Source organism: Misgurnus anguillicaudatus, chromosome 19 (assembly GCF_027580225.2).
Source record: "Misgurnus anguillicaudatus chromosome 19, ASM2758022v2, whole genome shotgun sequence".
Classification (NCBI taxonomy): Eukaryota; Metazoa; Chordata; class Actinopteri; order Cypriniformes; family Cobitidae; genus Misgurnus; species Misgurnus anguillicaudatus.
The window spans coordinates 12959226-12975119 of NC_073355.2; the positions used below are offsets into that span (position 1 = coordinate 12959226).

Genomic DNA, 15894 nt, shown 5'->3' on the forward strand with positions numbered 1-15894 from the left:
CGTTAACCAATAGGCTTCAATCGCGGAGTAAACAGGAGTTTCCTCCATAGCGTCAGCAACTGACGCAATGCTCGTTCCCGTTATTTCAGGGAACCGGGGTTACGTGAGTAACCTAAGCGTTTAATTTACCTTAAAGATTGTTATGTTCTAAAAATATAAATACATCATGTGAAAGAATGTTACTCTTTTCTTGGAAGAAAGTATTACTTGGTATGAAGTCACTGAAATTTTTCAAACTGTAAAGATTTGTATTTTCTGTATTGGTGTTTGATGCTAGTGTTTTCCTCTCAGTGTGTTCTGAGTGACAGTGTGTGTTATCTCAGTGATGGTTGTTCATAGTGTTTGGCTGCACTGAGCCATGTGTTAAGAGTAGTGTTGCTGGGAGTGAGTTTTGCAGGTGATGTGAAATGTTTAGTTAAGGTGATTGTTGGTAGTGCAGACTGTAGTTAGAGTTTTGCACATGTAACTCCAGTTGTGCTTGTTTAGCAATTGAAAAAAAATGTAATTTTACTTTTCAGGGTTTTAATCCCTCATTTCTTTGTATCAAACGCCTTTCTTTAAAAAAGAAGCTTAAGGTTACCTATAAAGAAGCTTTACCAGTCAAAATTATTCCTAAAACATATCTCATATCTCCAGAGCATGTTAACAGCACGTGTAATGTTAACATTAATGTTATACAGTACAGCAAGTAACGAGTTCGATCAGCCCATCATTAAAACACGACAAATAAAGGGATTTATAAAAAAAATACTTTAAAGTCGAGTGCTTTAAACAACCGTACGTGATCTGGTGTGTTTTCTGATCACAAAATGAGATTTTACAGAACTATTTTATGCTATTTATGCTCGATTAGCATAGCATTATAAATATACAATATTGTTATAAAATACCCGACATAGCATGAAAAACACAGATAAATCATATATCATCTCAATTGTGTTTATTGTCTCCATGCTTTAAAACATCACAACATCTTAATTTGCCTGTTATTGAATAAAACGGCGATCTCCTCGTGACACTACGTCTTCTTCATTTAAGTTGTCATAATGAGACAGTCTTTCACGAGCGCCCTCTAGCTTCACGTATGAATAAAACAGACAAACAGAGTGTGAATGGCTAAAGCCATTGCTGTGTATGGAATAAATTTGGATTACATGTTACACATCCCTGAAGACATTTAAAGTAAATATTTAAAATGGAATAAATATTTCTCAAAATATGCACACTTTGAATAAAAAAGCCCCAAATGAACATTGAGTTGTTGAGTGTGCTTTCATGTCAGCCATGCAGGAAGATGTTTTTCAATGACAGCGACTGAGGGTCATACTTTTTAATACAAATTCATAACTCCTGACAAACATGAAGACATTACTGTCACTATAGGATTTTCTGAATAAGGTCAAATACTGAATCTTAAGTCTTAACGCTTTTTAATGCCGTATAGTTTTTCGAGGTAAGTACATTTAAACTAACATTAACTTTGAATTAATGTAAATAAATAACTCTTTAGGATGCCAGCATCCTCGTGCAGATTAACAGTGTTGGGTGCTTGTAAAACTGTGGCGTTAAATGCGATGTGGTCAAAAGTTTGGGTGCACCAGTGCAACCACTGAAAAAAGTTAGTCTTGAGCTCTGTTTTTGAAACTATACTACAGTGTCTAAACTCTTAATTTATCTTCTCCACAGATCAAAACAAAATCCACTGCAGGCTCAAAGTGTGGCTTATCATTTTGTCCATTGGATTAATTATATATTTTGCACGTCAGTATTATTTTGATTGTCATGAAGGATCAACGAAGGCCAACATTTTTACAACAGTAAAAAAGAAGCCTCTGGAAAATGACACAATCCTACTGATATGGCTGTGGCCATTTGGAAGAAAGTTTGACTTGAATTCCTGCAGTGCCAAATTTAACATAGACGGCTGTCATTTAACTGACGACAAAGAACTCTACAGCAAGGCCCATGGAGTGCTGATAAATCACAGAGACATTAAGAACGACCTGTCAAATTTACCCCCAGAACCAAGGCCCTTCTTTCAGAAATGGATATGGATGCACTTTGAGTCCCCACTAAACACAAGGAGACTTAAAGGCGGAGTCCAAGATGTTTGAAAAACGCTTTGGAAAAGAAGACGGGCCGACTACCAAAACACACTTATAGCCAATCAAATCAAATCAAATGCCGGGTTGCGTATGTGTGGGGCGGGTCTATCAACAGAAGGTCCAGATTCTATTGGGGTAGGGGCGTGTTTGTTTAGGTGATTTCAAATATCAACATTGGCTTTCAAACATCATGGACTCCGCCTTTAATGGTCTGAACAACCTGTTTAATGTGACACTAAATTACCGGCGAGATGCTGATATTGCCATTCGTGAGCAAATGATGCTTAAAACCGAAGATAAAGAGGATAAGATATTCCCTGGAGTTCTGGAGAAAAAGGACAAGTTAGTTTGTTGGATCGTGAGTAATTGGAATGATGCGTTTAAACGGGTAAAATACTATAATGAACTGAAAAAACACATTAACATTCATGCGGTTGGGCGGCATTTTGGAAAATCTGTAAGTTATGAAGAATACAAAGAACTATTGACAAGTTGTAAGTTTTATTTATCATTTGAGAACACAGACATGCATTATGACTATATGACAGAAAAGCTGTTCAATCCACTTAATCTGGGATCAGTGCCAGTGGCTCTTGGCCCTCCAAGATACATATATGAAAGATTTGTGCCAAAAGATGCTTTTATCCACGTGGACGATTTCTCCAGCCCTCAAGAACTGGCTAAATATCTGCTGACACTGGACAAGAATGTTGAAGAGTACAAAAAGTATTTTAATTGGAGAAAAAACTTTGAAGTGAAACTTGTTGATTATCCAGGACAACATGCGTGCCGTGCCTGTCAGTACATACGTATGAAGAAGGACTATCAAGTTTTTGTAAATCTCAACAACTGGTATTGGGATCCCATAAACATGGACAACTAAATGCCTTTGCTAACACTGGTAATAAAAATTGACCCTTTGACAGATTCTTTAGAGGTTTATATTTTGAATATTGAAAGGGATTTAAAGTCTTTATTTATGATGCACTAAAACCAATCACTGGTGAATTTTGTAATGGAAAATGACGATATATCTCAGCAGTCAGTGTCTTTCAACCACCAATTTTTTTATCCTTCCCAATCGTCTGTCATGTTGTTTTTGTTAGTCCGTTATTACACTATGCGAAGTGATATGGAACGGTAATGCGGTCAAGAGAGCTGCCCGGAACTACATTCGCCATGCGTTTCCCAGAAAATAATTGCACACCTCAGAACGTTTATAACGGCAAGCGTGAGAGACATTCGGGCCAGTAAAAAGTATTGTCACTTGCCCGATCAGGCCAGTGCTTCACCTTCAGTCACTAAAATATATTTTCATCAATAATATACATATTATTTAACATTTTGGAAGCAGACAGTTACTTGGGTAAAACATGACAAAATAAATGATGCAATATTTTGCACAGTTTGCTGTCAGTTTATAGGCAAAACAGAAAAGTTGTGAGCATGTCTGTTGAATATGTATACAATTATGTTTGACTTTTGAATTATTATTTTTAAATATGTGACAGACACTGAAATTTTTATAGTGGGGCTAGGGAAAATTTTGGCAGGGCAAGTGAAAACCTGATCCAGGTTTTCTTTTTCGATTGCACTGCACTCTATTGTTACTTCTTTTTGTTATGGTGAGTTAATCTATATACTGTGATTACTTTATGTACGGGGTTATGATTGAATGTATTATATATTTTTTATTTTACATAGGAGGACAAAGCTCAGCATTTTCAGGTCAAATTGATGTACAAATTGTATAACATTATTTTGAGTCTTGACACTGTTTTATAGACTAATTATTTCCACAGTTGTTTTTGTACTGCATACTTTCCCCACTGTTACGTTTCAACATGAATAAATATAAATAACTCATACATTGTTTCTGAATATCAATGTCTAAACTTTCTTATTTTTCATTGTCATAATTTCAATAAATGAATTGCTTTATATTTTCAACCCAGCAGAAAGGAATGAGCCCAGCCCACTGGGTTGTAATTGTTGGGTCAAATACAAACATTTTCTGGGTTTATTTTAGGGCTGGGCATATATTAATCAAAATAAAAGTACTTTTTTGCATAATATATGTGTATGCTGTGTGTGATTATTATGTATATATAAATACATATTCATGTATGTATTTAAGAAACATTTACATTTGTGTGTGTGTGTGTGTGTGTGTGTGTGTGTGTGTGTGTGTGTATGTATATATATATATATATATATATATATATATATATATATATATATATATATATATATATATATATATATATATATACATATACATATACATATACATATACTATATACTATATACTATATTTATTTATTTATATTTTTATATATTCTATATTTTATATATAAATAAAAAATGATATTATATCATCCCTTGGTTTCGAAAAGAGAGAGTCTCGACTGATGCATAAGTTGTCCTTTATTTAGTTCGCCAAACCAGCATGACGTTCATCGTTTAATCCATTGTTAACTTAGCACCGTGAAAACTGTTAAAACATACAACAAACATTTCACACGCATGTTTTCACAGCTACAAGTTATCATATAAACAAACATTTAAAGTAACAAACATTAATTACACAGCAAAATATACCATACATGTACAAACAATTTTCTGAATTATCTTATAAATAACCACATATCGTACCTCGCTGCGCTCAGCAAGGAATGCAAACATTATAGTAATTTCTTCCGGGATATATATATATATATAACATTTCTTAAATGTATATATGAATGTGTGTGTGTGTGTGTGTGTGTGTGTGTGTGTGTGTGTGTGTGTGTGTGTGTGTGTGTGTGTGTGTGTGTGTATAATAAATACACACAGCACAAACTCATATATTATGCAAAAAATTACTTTTATTTTGTATGAGATTAATCTAGATTAATCTATGCCCAGCACAAGTTTATTTCAACCCAGCTGCTGGGCTCGTCCCTTTTTCACCCAACGCTGGGTTAAAAATTACCCTGAATTTTTCAGAGTGTGGGTATATTTAACCTAACAGTATAGGGTTTGTCCCTTTTTGACCAAACACTGGATTGAAATAACCCAGTGTCTTTTGTGTGTGTACTGTGTAGGTGTCGCTGTTGCCATGTTCGCCTGAAACAGTTGTTAATGTGAAGATTTTTGTAACACACCTTGTAACTTTCTTGACATTTAAGTGACCTGCAGCATGAAATAATAACAGCATGGTTTTGTAAGTAAATTCAACCTACTAGTTTAAGATTTACATGTGATAAGTTGACATAACTCATATAAACCAGTTGAAATTGTTTAAAGGGGACATTTCACAAGACTTTTTTTAGATGTGAAATAAATCTTTGGTGTCCCTTATAGTACGTATATGAAGTTCTAGCTAAATATCATATAGATCATTTATAATAGCATGTTAAAATTGACACTTTGTAGGTGTGAGCAAAAATGTGTCGTTTTGTGTGTGTCTGCACTAAATGGCAGTGCTGTGGTTGGATAGTGCAGATTAAGGGGCTGTATTATCCCCATCTGACATCACAAGGGGAGACAAATTTCAATTACCTTTTGTTTATTCACATGCTTGCAGAGAATAGTTTACCAAAACTAAGTTACTGGGTTTTTCACATTTTCTAGGTTGATAGAAGCACTGGGGACCCAATTATAGCACTTAAAGGGATAGTTCACCCAAAAATGAAAATTTTGTCATAATTTTGTCATCTTCATGTTGTTCTAAACCTGTATGAATTTCCTTTTTTCTGCTGAACACAAAAGAAGATATTTTGAGAAATTATGTTAAACACACAGCATATAGGGGCTGTTTACACTTGGTATTAAGATGTGTTTTCATCGATCGGATCACAAGTGGACGAGAGAGACACATGACGTTTACACCTGGTATTTTAATCCGTCTCTTTTGTCCACTTTCGACCGCTTCTGTGCTGAATAATATGAGGGGGTGGTCTGTGAGACGGTGGGCGAGTCTCTCTGCTGTCATTCAAACCCGAGCGGGAGTAATTATGAGTTTATATGGACGCAAACTAATATAATGTCGGAGTGCACTGCTTGTTTAGCAAGTAAACATGCTGCACAGTGTTTTGTACATGAGTATGTAAGAGCTTTCTTTGAATTTTCAGCGCAATTGATGAAATAGGATCGCGCAACTTTCAGACGCTTTCAAAACGAAACTACGGAGATCAGCCGCTTAGTTTTATCAATGAAAGGCTAAAAATAGCGCTGTTCACCGAATGTTCACGCCAGAAGTCAAAAAAAGACGTGAAACTTGTGTTTAATACCTCAGATTAGATAAATGGGCGGAGAGAAGGCGGTCGCGTGTGGCTTGTCGAACGCATTCAATCACATGTGCGTTCCGCAGCTCCAAAGCGATCCGATCGAAAGTGGTTTCGACCACCTCTGGATGTGGTTGAAAGTGGTCGAAAGTGGACGAGCTCAAAACGTTTTGAACGCCGTTTACACCTGGCATTAACGTCGTCCACTTGTGATCCGATCGACGAAAACACATGTTAATGCCAAGTGTAAACAGCCTCATAGTGTCCGTTGACTTCCATAGTAGGAATAAAAAATATGATGGAATTTAATGGGTACTGTCAACAAATCTGCTGTGTGTTTACCTACATTTCTCAAAATATAAAAATATATTTTCTCTAAAATATATTTTGTGTTCATCAGAAAAAAAATATTCATACAGGTTTAGAACAACATGTTATGATGTAAATTACAGAATTTTCATTTTTTGGGGTGAACTATCCCTTTAAACATGAAAAAAGTCAGATTTTCGTGATATGTCCCCTTTTAACTTAATTTTTTAAGTAAATGTAAATGCTGCCATTTTTGCACAGTGTAATATAAAAGAAGGCATCAACAAAAACAGTCTGGGTTGTGAAAGTTGATTGAAAACTGAACTGAAATTAAACTAAACGAGTTAAAACATTCTCATTTTCTCCATAAAGTACAAACCACACACACAACAAACCACACACACAACCATACAACTAAATCAAAGACTTACAAAATGAATACAGCAAAATATTGCTTTTAGTGGAGTTTGCTTGAGCAAACATTACTTTTGTTGTATGTTGTTATTAACTGCAGCATGTATGTTGTTTTTAAGGTGAGGCATGATATTACTTTTCTAAGCAATCTGATTAATCGATTTAGTCCGGTGGACTATAAAACAGGCAAAACAAAAGTCTCACAGTCTCTTTACATTGAGCAAATAAAAAATATCAGAGGCTTGGGCTTTTCTTTATATGGGCCAGTATAAGCAACCACCCAAATCGCTCTGCCTCCCACACGGCAACAACCATGAAAACACCTTTGTGCCTGTGTTTTTTCCATAAGCACCACTTTGAATTACTTATTGGTTTTGTTTAATTGAACATTATATTAGTACAAATGTTTATTGAAGGGGAAGATTTATCAAAATGTGGAGTCACTACACTGCGAAAATTTGTTTAGTTTTTTTATATATACCGGGAACCCTGTTCAGTTTATGTCACAACATCACACCTCTGCAATGTGCTTAAGACGTAAGTGTAACTTTTTAATTGGTTACTATGCATGCACCAATGACACGTACGGTTTTGGTCTTGTGGTTTGTGTCGGGGAGGAAGTGGCTATGAGGGTAATTCCTGGTTAAATTTAAAAGCTATATAAGCAGCACTAATGAAAGTGAAGTGAGTCAAAGTACAAGAGGAGGTGCTACGAACAACTAAAATGCACTGAGAGAACACAATGTACCAATTTGCACCATGAAGAGTGAATGACAGCACTAATGTCAGAACAAAAATATACTGTTTTGGTCATATATATATATATTGGAAAGTTAAAAACACACTCAAAAGAAACTGCTTTTTTACCAAGAAAGTAAAGACCATATATAATTACGTTTTAATTTAATTATGAACACTGAATATAAATAATGGTTTATATATAAACCTATAATGGATTTTGTTACCCATCTGTTGAAACCCCCAAACATTTGGTTTGAAAGTTAACAATCCACATTTTTTAAATAAACATAATTAATATGTTCTTTCATGCCATTAAAAGTTGTTCTTCAGTTGTTTCAACCAGGGGCGTAGCCACGAGGGGGCCTGGGTGGGCCATGGCCCCCTCATTTACATGTCCGCCCCCTCAGATTTCCAATTGCTTAAAATAAAATAAATAAGAAAATGTTGATTTCTTAGTCTGATTGACAGCTGTTTTCAAACTTGATTGGATTAGCTCACGTCACATTTTGTTGTGCGTATCTTATGCTGTCATCTTCGCCTGAGAGTTCATTAATATTCACTGACAATGGCAGCTGGCACGCAAAGTACAATATTACGCTTTTTCAAAAAAGCACGGAAAGATGAGCGAGAAGAAGAAAATGTGCCATCTATATCATCTGAGTCGTCTTGATGTTCTGCTGAAAGAGTGAAGTAAATATGCTGTTTTAAATGTGTAAAGGTGTTAAGCTGTTTTATTTATAGGTGTTAAGCTATATATAGAGTTACCCCTCATTTTAAGATGGGACCCCCCAAAAATAAAATTCTAGCTACGCCCCTGGTTTCAACCCATGGTTGGGTAAATTACAGCCAGTAACCTTTGCTGGATTGTTTCATCTAAAATACTACACTCTAAGAAAGGATGTGTTCATTTTTTGTGTTATGCTATTTAACACAATATGTGTAATTTTAACCCAGTATGTCTCATTTTGTGTTGTATTATAATAACACAGAATGTGATGTTTTAACATAACAGTTTTTTGAGTGTAACTGTCATATTCTCCACTCACGGTCGGCAGAGGTCAGGCACTGTAAAAAACGCAGCATTTTAACGAAGTTAAAACAACTTGTTTTTTTTTAAGTTTTGACTTGTGAAAAGTTGCATAACGTATAAAAGTGCGCTAAATGAGAGGCTGCTGTGAGCGCGCGTGTCGGGTGTACTCAGACAAAAGCAGCTGTGAGGAAAATGAAAGTTTAAACTTTTAAAACGCATGCAAGTAATAAACCTTGGGCATGAGAATGCAATTCAGTGATAGATATGTGTTGTACAGTATGCTGTTTGATGGGGATGTGAAGACTGGAGCGCATCCTCATAGTTAATACACATATCTCTGTAAAGGCAACGAGAGAAATTCAAATCTGCAGGTTGCACATGAGCAACGGCTAATAAAAATGCTCGTACTGCGTAAAAATCTCTCCAATTGTGGCCGCATTCACAAGTGTTATGTGTTCAGTTACAATAATAATATGGTGTTTAGCTGATGTAATGTGTTCATTATATTTATAAGATAAATGAGCACCGGTCACTTTAATAGTTTTAAAACAGAAGTGACGGTGGGTGTTTTCTTTGAGGTCAGTGATGTGAAGCAAGCTGATGACAGCAATAAAGTTTAAGTTCAACTTCAAGTCGTCTTTACAGACATAACATTTGGCGATAAGGATGCCTGAAGATTTACCTTTGCTGTCATTATCACCCCCGAACCCATTTTTGCCCCATCCTGGCGAGCCTACCATCCCATTAGAGCAGTAAGTTGATTTCTCAATATGTCCCTGACCTAAGAGGCAACACCATGCTGTTTTGATCCTTTATCAGATGAGATGAAACAAGATCAGTTAATTGAGAAAAAAACAATACACTAATTCGGGAGCGGCTGTTACTGAAAGATGATGATCTGGCCTCACAAATTGAGTCTGCTGCCCAGTGCACTGCTAAATTAAACATGATATGATACAAGAATGCACACAAGTCCATGGGGCGGAGGCTGATGTGGATCACTGTTCAAGTGCGGACACACAGTATGTACAACCTCAAGTTCAGAGGCGGTAATTGTGGTTCCGTTAAACATTCATCACATGCCTTTGACTGTCCGACAAGGGGACAAACATGTTGACGCTGCCAAAGCTAAATCACTTTCCCGCTCCAGTCCAAGTTCTTATACAACAAATCTTGCGTGCTAACACTACAAGCCCTGCTACTATTCATTCAATCAATGCAACCTCAGCAGGTTTTAAAACTTGTAAACTTCCCATTTCGCATTACACGTCATGGCAGCAATATCCTTGGACTTGACCTTTTTATGAGTCTGAACTTTTCTCTACTGAATTCTGACAGTTAGTTGTCCCCAACAGCAAGAATGGCCAAACTGTTTGAAGGCTTGGGTGCTTATCAGCATTCACACACCAGCCTCTCTTGGATCCTATAGTACAACAGTCATTCAGCCACTTAGTCGCATTCCACTGGCATTGCGTGAGGAGGTCACAGCAGAACTTTTCAAACTGCAAGTAGAAGGCATTATCAAACTTGTCGACACCTCCCCATGGTTGTCAAATTTGACTGTGGCTAAGAAAAAATCTGGTGGTTTGAAAGTTTGCGTGGATTTAATGGCCGTCAACAAAGCAGTTATCCCAGACCTCTACTCTCTTCAAACTAGACATCCGCTAAGCTATCTCCAGGTTCCCCTCCACCCAGACAGCAGAAATCTTACGGCGTTTGTTACGCATACTGGGTTATTCCGTTACATTAGGATGCCATTTGGACTTAGTTCAGCCCCTAGCTGCTTCCAAAAAACCATGTCCACAATTCTAGCTGGTGTCCCTGGCATTGCCATCTACCTCGACGATGTCATTGTCCATGCCCCAAATGCAGTGATTCACGAACAGCGCTTAAGGGCCACTTTTGCTGCACTCAGTCAACACAATCTGACACTTAATGTGGAGAAATGTTTATTTGCAGTACAAGAAGTTGACTTTGTTGGCTTTCATGTTTCAGCTGAGGGCCTTCCACCATTTCACTCCAATATTGAAGCTATACATCAAGTGCCAGAACCTTCGTCCGCAGCGCAAGTTGCAATATTTATGGGGATGAAAACACACTATATGCGGTTCCTACCTCAGTATTTCACTATTACGTACCCTCTCCATCAACTGCTAAAAAAGGTGAGCAAAAATGTGCATGTTTTTCGGGTGTGTCCTTTAAAATGCAAATGAGCTGTTCTCTGTGTCGTGGTTGAATAGTGCAGATTAAGGGGCGGTATTATCCCCTTCTGACATCACAGGGGGAGCCAAATTTCAATGACCTATTTTTCGCATGTTTGCAGAAAATGGTTTACCAAAACTAAGTTACTAGGTTGATCTTTTATAAATTTTCTAGGTTGATAGAAACATCTGGGACTCGATTATAGCACTTAATATAATATAAACAATTTGAACTTGTTTTTATAAGTTATGTCAACTTATCACAAGTCAAACCTTAAAATAGTAGGTTGAATTGACTTGCCTATCCAGGTTGCTTTACCTTCATGCTGGATTTTTTTTTACAGTGTCCCTTGGCGCAACCCTGACTATCATCACACCTGTTTATCATTGCCTGCTATATATAAAGACTTGGCTGCCTTACTGAGTGCTTATCTCAAATGTATTTTTGGTTATTGTTGCTAACCTGGACTGTTTACTTGTTGTGTACATTAAGAATCCAACCCAGTCTGAGTTTTGTATAAACTACATTGTTTCAATCAATGGTTGAGTCAAACGTGGACATTTTCTCAGTTATTTAAACCAGCGGTTGGGTTTGCCCATACTTTACCCAACCGTGGGTTGAAACAACCCACTGTTTTTCAGTGTGTACCATATTTCCCAAGAGTGGGTTGTGTTTTTTAAATATTTTGTGTCAACAATTTTGTTTGTTTGGTGCCAAGCACACTCAACAGCATCTCACGGTGGGAATAATCAATTTATCAGCACATATTCTCTTGCTGTCGGCACCTTTTTAGACAAAAGCAGAATTAGAGGAACAGGTTTGGGTTCAGATAAACATTGATTAGGAGTTGAATCTTGGTTACATGGCAAAAAAATAAAAAATACTGGCAAAGATAGTCATAATATTTTATGGGTAAGTTGTGGAGGGTGTATCTGGCCTTTATTTTCTTTTGTTGTGTTAGATGAATAGATATTTACTGTGTGCCATTGCAAAAAAACATCTTTTTGAATCTCCTGTCTTTTATTGTCATCTGTGGTTCAATACTTATACAAACAAACAAAAAATGTATAGTAATACTTTAGTTTGGGGAACACTTATTGATTATTAACTATAACTTTTGCCTCCGTTAACTCCCAACTTACTGCTTATTTATAGTAAATAAGATAGTTTGTTGTAGCGTTTAGGTTTAGGTATTGGATTGGGTTAAGGGATGTACAATATGTGGTCATGCAGAACAAGGCATTAATATGTCCTTTATAAGCACAAATAAACAGCCAATATGTAAGCTAATAAGAAACTAGTTAATGGTGAGAATTGGATTTACTTTATAACAGAGTGATGGAGATCATATCTAAGATTCATATTGCTTTTTTCTATTTTATTAATTTTTTCAATGAGTTTTGCAAAATCTCTCCTATACAATAAAAAAACAGAGACCTGGGAGGATCGTTTGCACTGTTTAGAAGACCTTTTACATCTGTTGCAATTTCCTGTTAATATCCTGTTCTGCCTAAACTGTGAACAGAAGGGTAATGGGTACAGACAGTGTTAAGAGAAAGCAGAACCTATTGAAGTTTCAATTTAAAACATAAAACGAATAAGCAGCTGTCAGAGAAAAGACAGAGATACAGACAGACTGCAGTCGAAACATATCCACGCGAAATAGCAAAGAGCCTATAAAGAAATTTCTGGGCGAGTCCAATATCATATCACGCTTGAAGTTTGCTTTGTGACAAAATGTTTTGTATAAAAATGTTCAATGTTTGTTTGGGAAATATAAACAGTTAAATCCGTAATGTTATTTTGAATCTTATGATGGCAACCTCTCACAAAATGAATTAAACATTCAACATTTCCTTTTATAGATGAAAGGTTAACTTGGTTGACCACAACCTGGAAACATACGATCATCAGTCAGTATTTAGATCATAGTTCCCCACTTTGCGGGTTTGGTGAATGTTTGGACATAACAAATTGGTGAAATATATCATAAAACTTCATACAAAGCAGTTAAGAATATAACACAGTTTACAAAGTGATTATTTTTTGATTAATTAATTATATTACATATTATTTTTCTCCAATCTATTCCAGTTGCGGCCGGTGACTTCTTTTTCGAGAACGCTCGTTGCGACGTTTCTCACAATATGTATGTAGCCCGTCATGTGTGTGGTTCACAATTTCAAAATATGTGTTCGGCACGTCGAGAGATCCTGTGTGCATCACGTGTCTTGTCAAAATAAGGGCCTGCTGCAGATGCGTCTAAAGGGTTTATGATAAAAGAGACGCTTGCGTTTGCCAGATACTCACATAATCTCATACGTAATCAGAGTTTAGTGTTAAGGGAGTGTCTTGCGTGTATTTTGTGAATGTGAGGTTCTCTTTTATCCTAAACGGTTTTGACGTATGTGCAGCAGGCACTTATTTTGACAAAACACGTGATGCGCATGGTTCACATGACGCAACAAACACATATTTACAAACTGCAAGCAACACACGACACTCCAAACACTTATTTTGAATTAGCGTCCCTGGGATGAGCAGTCACGAGCCGGCACTGATCTATTCTCTATTTTAAAATGATGTACAGTGTTAGAAATGAAGAGTTTGGTTCCAAAACGCAATAAATCCATTTTGACAAATTTGGGTAAAAACGTGTTTTCTATACCAAGAAAGTGACCAAATGAAAACCATTATTTTCTGTTACAAACTTTCACATAGCATCTTTAGGTTATAAAAACATAAAAAATTCAAATCCATAACTTGATTTTCAAAAATTTATTATAAACACTGATTATTTTTTCCACAAAATGCAATAAATCCATGACAAGTTTTTTTTTTCAAAATGCTATAAATCTATTGAATCAATAGCCTATATAAATGTGCATTCATCTTTGCCATGATATATTCATTTAGTTGATTAGTTGTACACACTATTATTCATTAATTAATTAATCAAAACACTTACTTTGTCATATTAAGAACACTGTCATTTCTGCGGTTATACTTGACGTCGTCGCTTAACGTTTTTGACAGCGATCAGCTGTAAAATGTTTTGGTCCTGCTCGATTTTCGTTGACTTTGAGTAAAATTATGGAAAGTTTTTCATAAGATCCGCTGGGGTCAATGTGTTATCATGACAGAAACTTGATGCTGTCGGTCCGGGCAAACAAGCACCCGAGTGCCTCTCGCGGAAATTATTAGGTGTTGATGGCTTACGTTTCTTTCCCGTCACAGAAAACCATCACAGGTTTAGCAATGCTATTAAAGTATTATTTTGTTTTTGGTTTTTTGTTGATCACGAAGTACAATGTAGATGAGGAAAACTAGGATTCTGTGTACTCAGCGCGCCGCCATTGTTTGTTTACATTGCGTGAATGGTGCGCTGTAATGTGGAGCGGATTTATGGCATTCTGTAGAAAAGGAGTAGTGGCGTTTATTGCATTTTGGGAAAAAAGGAGAAAGGATGACAGAATAACATGGCATTGGATTTTGCTTAAAATGAAGAATTTACTTTTTAATACTGACCTGATATAATACTGATTCTGGCAGTAACTCATTTTTTTTCTCAAAAATGGCATTTATTGCGTTTTGGAACCAAACTCTTCAAATAATGGTCGAAATATGTACCCCACCTTTTAAAATGTCTTTTTATGTATCATTAGGTACAGATATGTATATACAATATGTACCTTTGAGATGATAATATGTATCTAATAAGCTCTCTTTGGCACCAATATGCGTGTTGGGGAAAGTTACTTTTAAAAGTATACGTGCACGTATAGAGTGCATTTTTATCAAATTAATTAAACTATAAAGTAATTTGCATTACTTTTTTGAAAAAGTAACTCAAATATGAATGTGTACCTTTAAAAAGTAATGCGTTACTCGTTACTTCAGAAAAGTAATATTATTACGTAATGCATGTTACTTGTAATGCGTTACCCCCAACACTGCCAACATGTACCTCTGAGGTACTAATTTGAACTCTTTAGGTTCAAAGCTGTATGTTTTTGGAAGGGTTCAGCCCCATATTTTGACAATTAATACTGTAAAAAGCATTTCGGTTTAACAATGACCGCAAAGGATCTATCAACAGATCACTCAGGAACGCCAACACTGCAAAATGGACCCTATTGTTGGGACATCTGGGACATTATTTGTTGGTCTTGTCCCTTCTGACAATCTATGCCTGTGGAATACAAGCAGATACATTGTATGAACAAATATAACCCTGCAATGACTTGATTCTCAGACAATGTAGCAGTAAATCTGTCACATGGACGCTCCCAAAGGAACTTCTCTAAAATCTTTGTATGAACACACAGGCAAAAGATTTAGACTAAAGTGACTCATTTATGTCATTTTCTTTCTTGAAAACGCATCTGTGATGAATGTGTTTGTGTATGCGCTCCTCATGACAACATTAGAACAGGAAATCACACTTACAAATAGAAACACGTATCTGCAGCTTCTAGTAGCAAAGTGTCAGAGCGATAGTTTTAAATATAAAAGCGCAGCGTAGTTTTGTCAGTGTGTTTTATAATTACCCTAATGCATGTAGTTTGAGAAAATGTAAGATTTTGTGAAACATGCGTGACAATAAATTAAGGGTTGTAAATGTTTCTGTAAATGCAAACAATTTGTGCACATATAATTTTACATCCAGTCGCACATGTGCAGCCAGTAAATGTGCAGACACTGAATTTGAAACAGCACATTGTACTTTCTGCATCTACCATTAAAGTATTTATTAGTAATAAGGTGGAAATTAGTAGAAATTTGAATATTTGGTTAGCATGTTGATTTACAGTGTGTGCCCCT

The 15894-nt window shown here is 36.1% G+C and overlaps 2 protein-coding genes across 7 annotated transcripts in view; both read left to right on the plus strand.

Annotated features, from left to right (window-relative positions):
- The window catches only part of adgre5a (adhesion G protein-coupled receptor E5a), a 201719-nt gene that overhangs the window by 155006 nt on the left and 30819 nt on the right, over window positions 1-15894 (plus strand). The gene's annotated exons all lie outside the window — the stretch shown is intronic.
- LOC129430475 (4-galactosyl-N-acetylglucosaminide 3-alpha-L-fucosyltransferase 9-like) lies at window positions 2093-3973 on the plus strand. The gene has a single exon (XM_055187706.2). It carries the CDS (start codon window positions 2296-2298, stop codon window positions 2986-2988), a length of 693 nt encoding a protein of 230 aa, XP_055043681.2. The 5' UTR covers window positions 2093-2295; the 3' UTR covers window positions 2989-3973.

Bases quoted from the DNA above. Each gene is read 5' to 3' on its own strand.
- LOC129430475 (XM_055187706.2), top strand. From the start codon at position 2,296: ATGGACTCCGCCTTTAATGGTCTGAACAACCTGTTTAATGTGACACTA.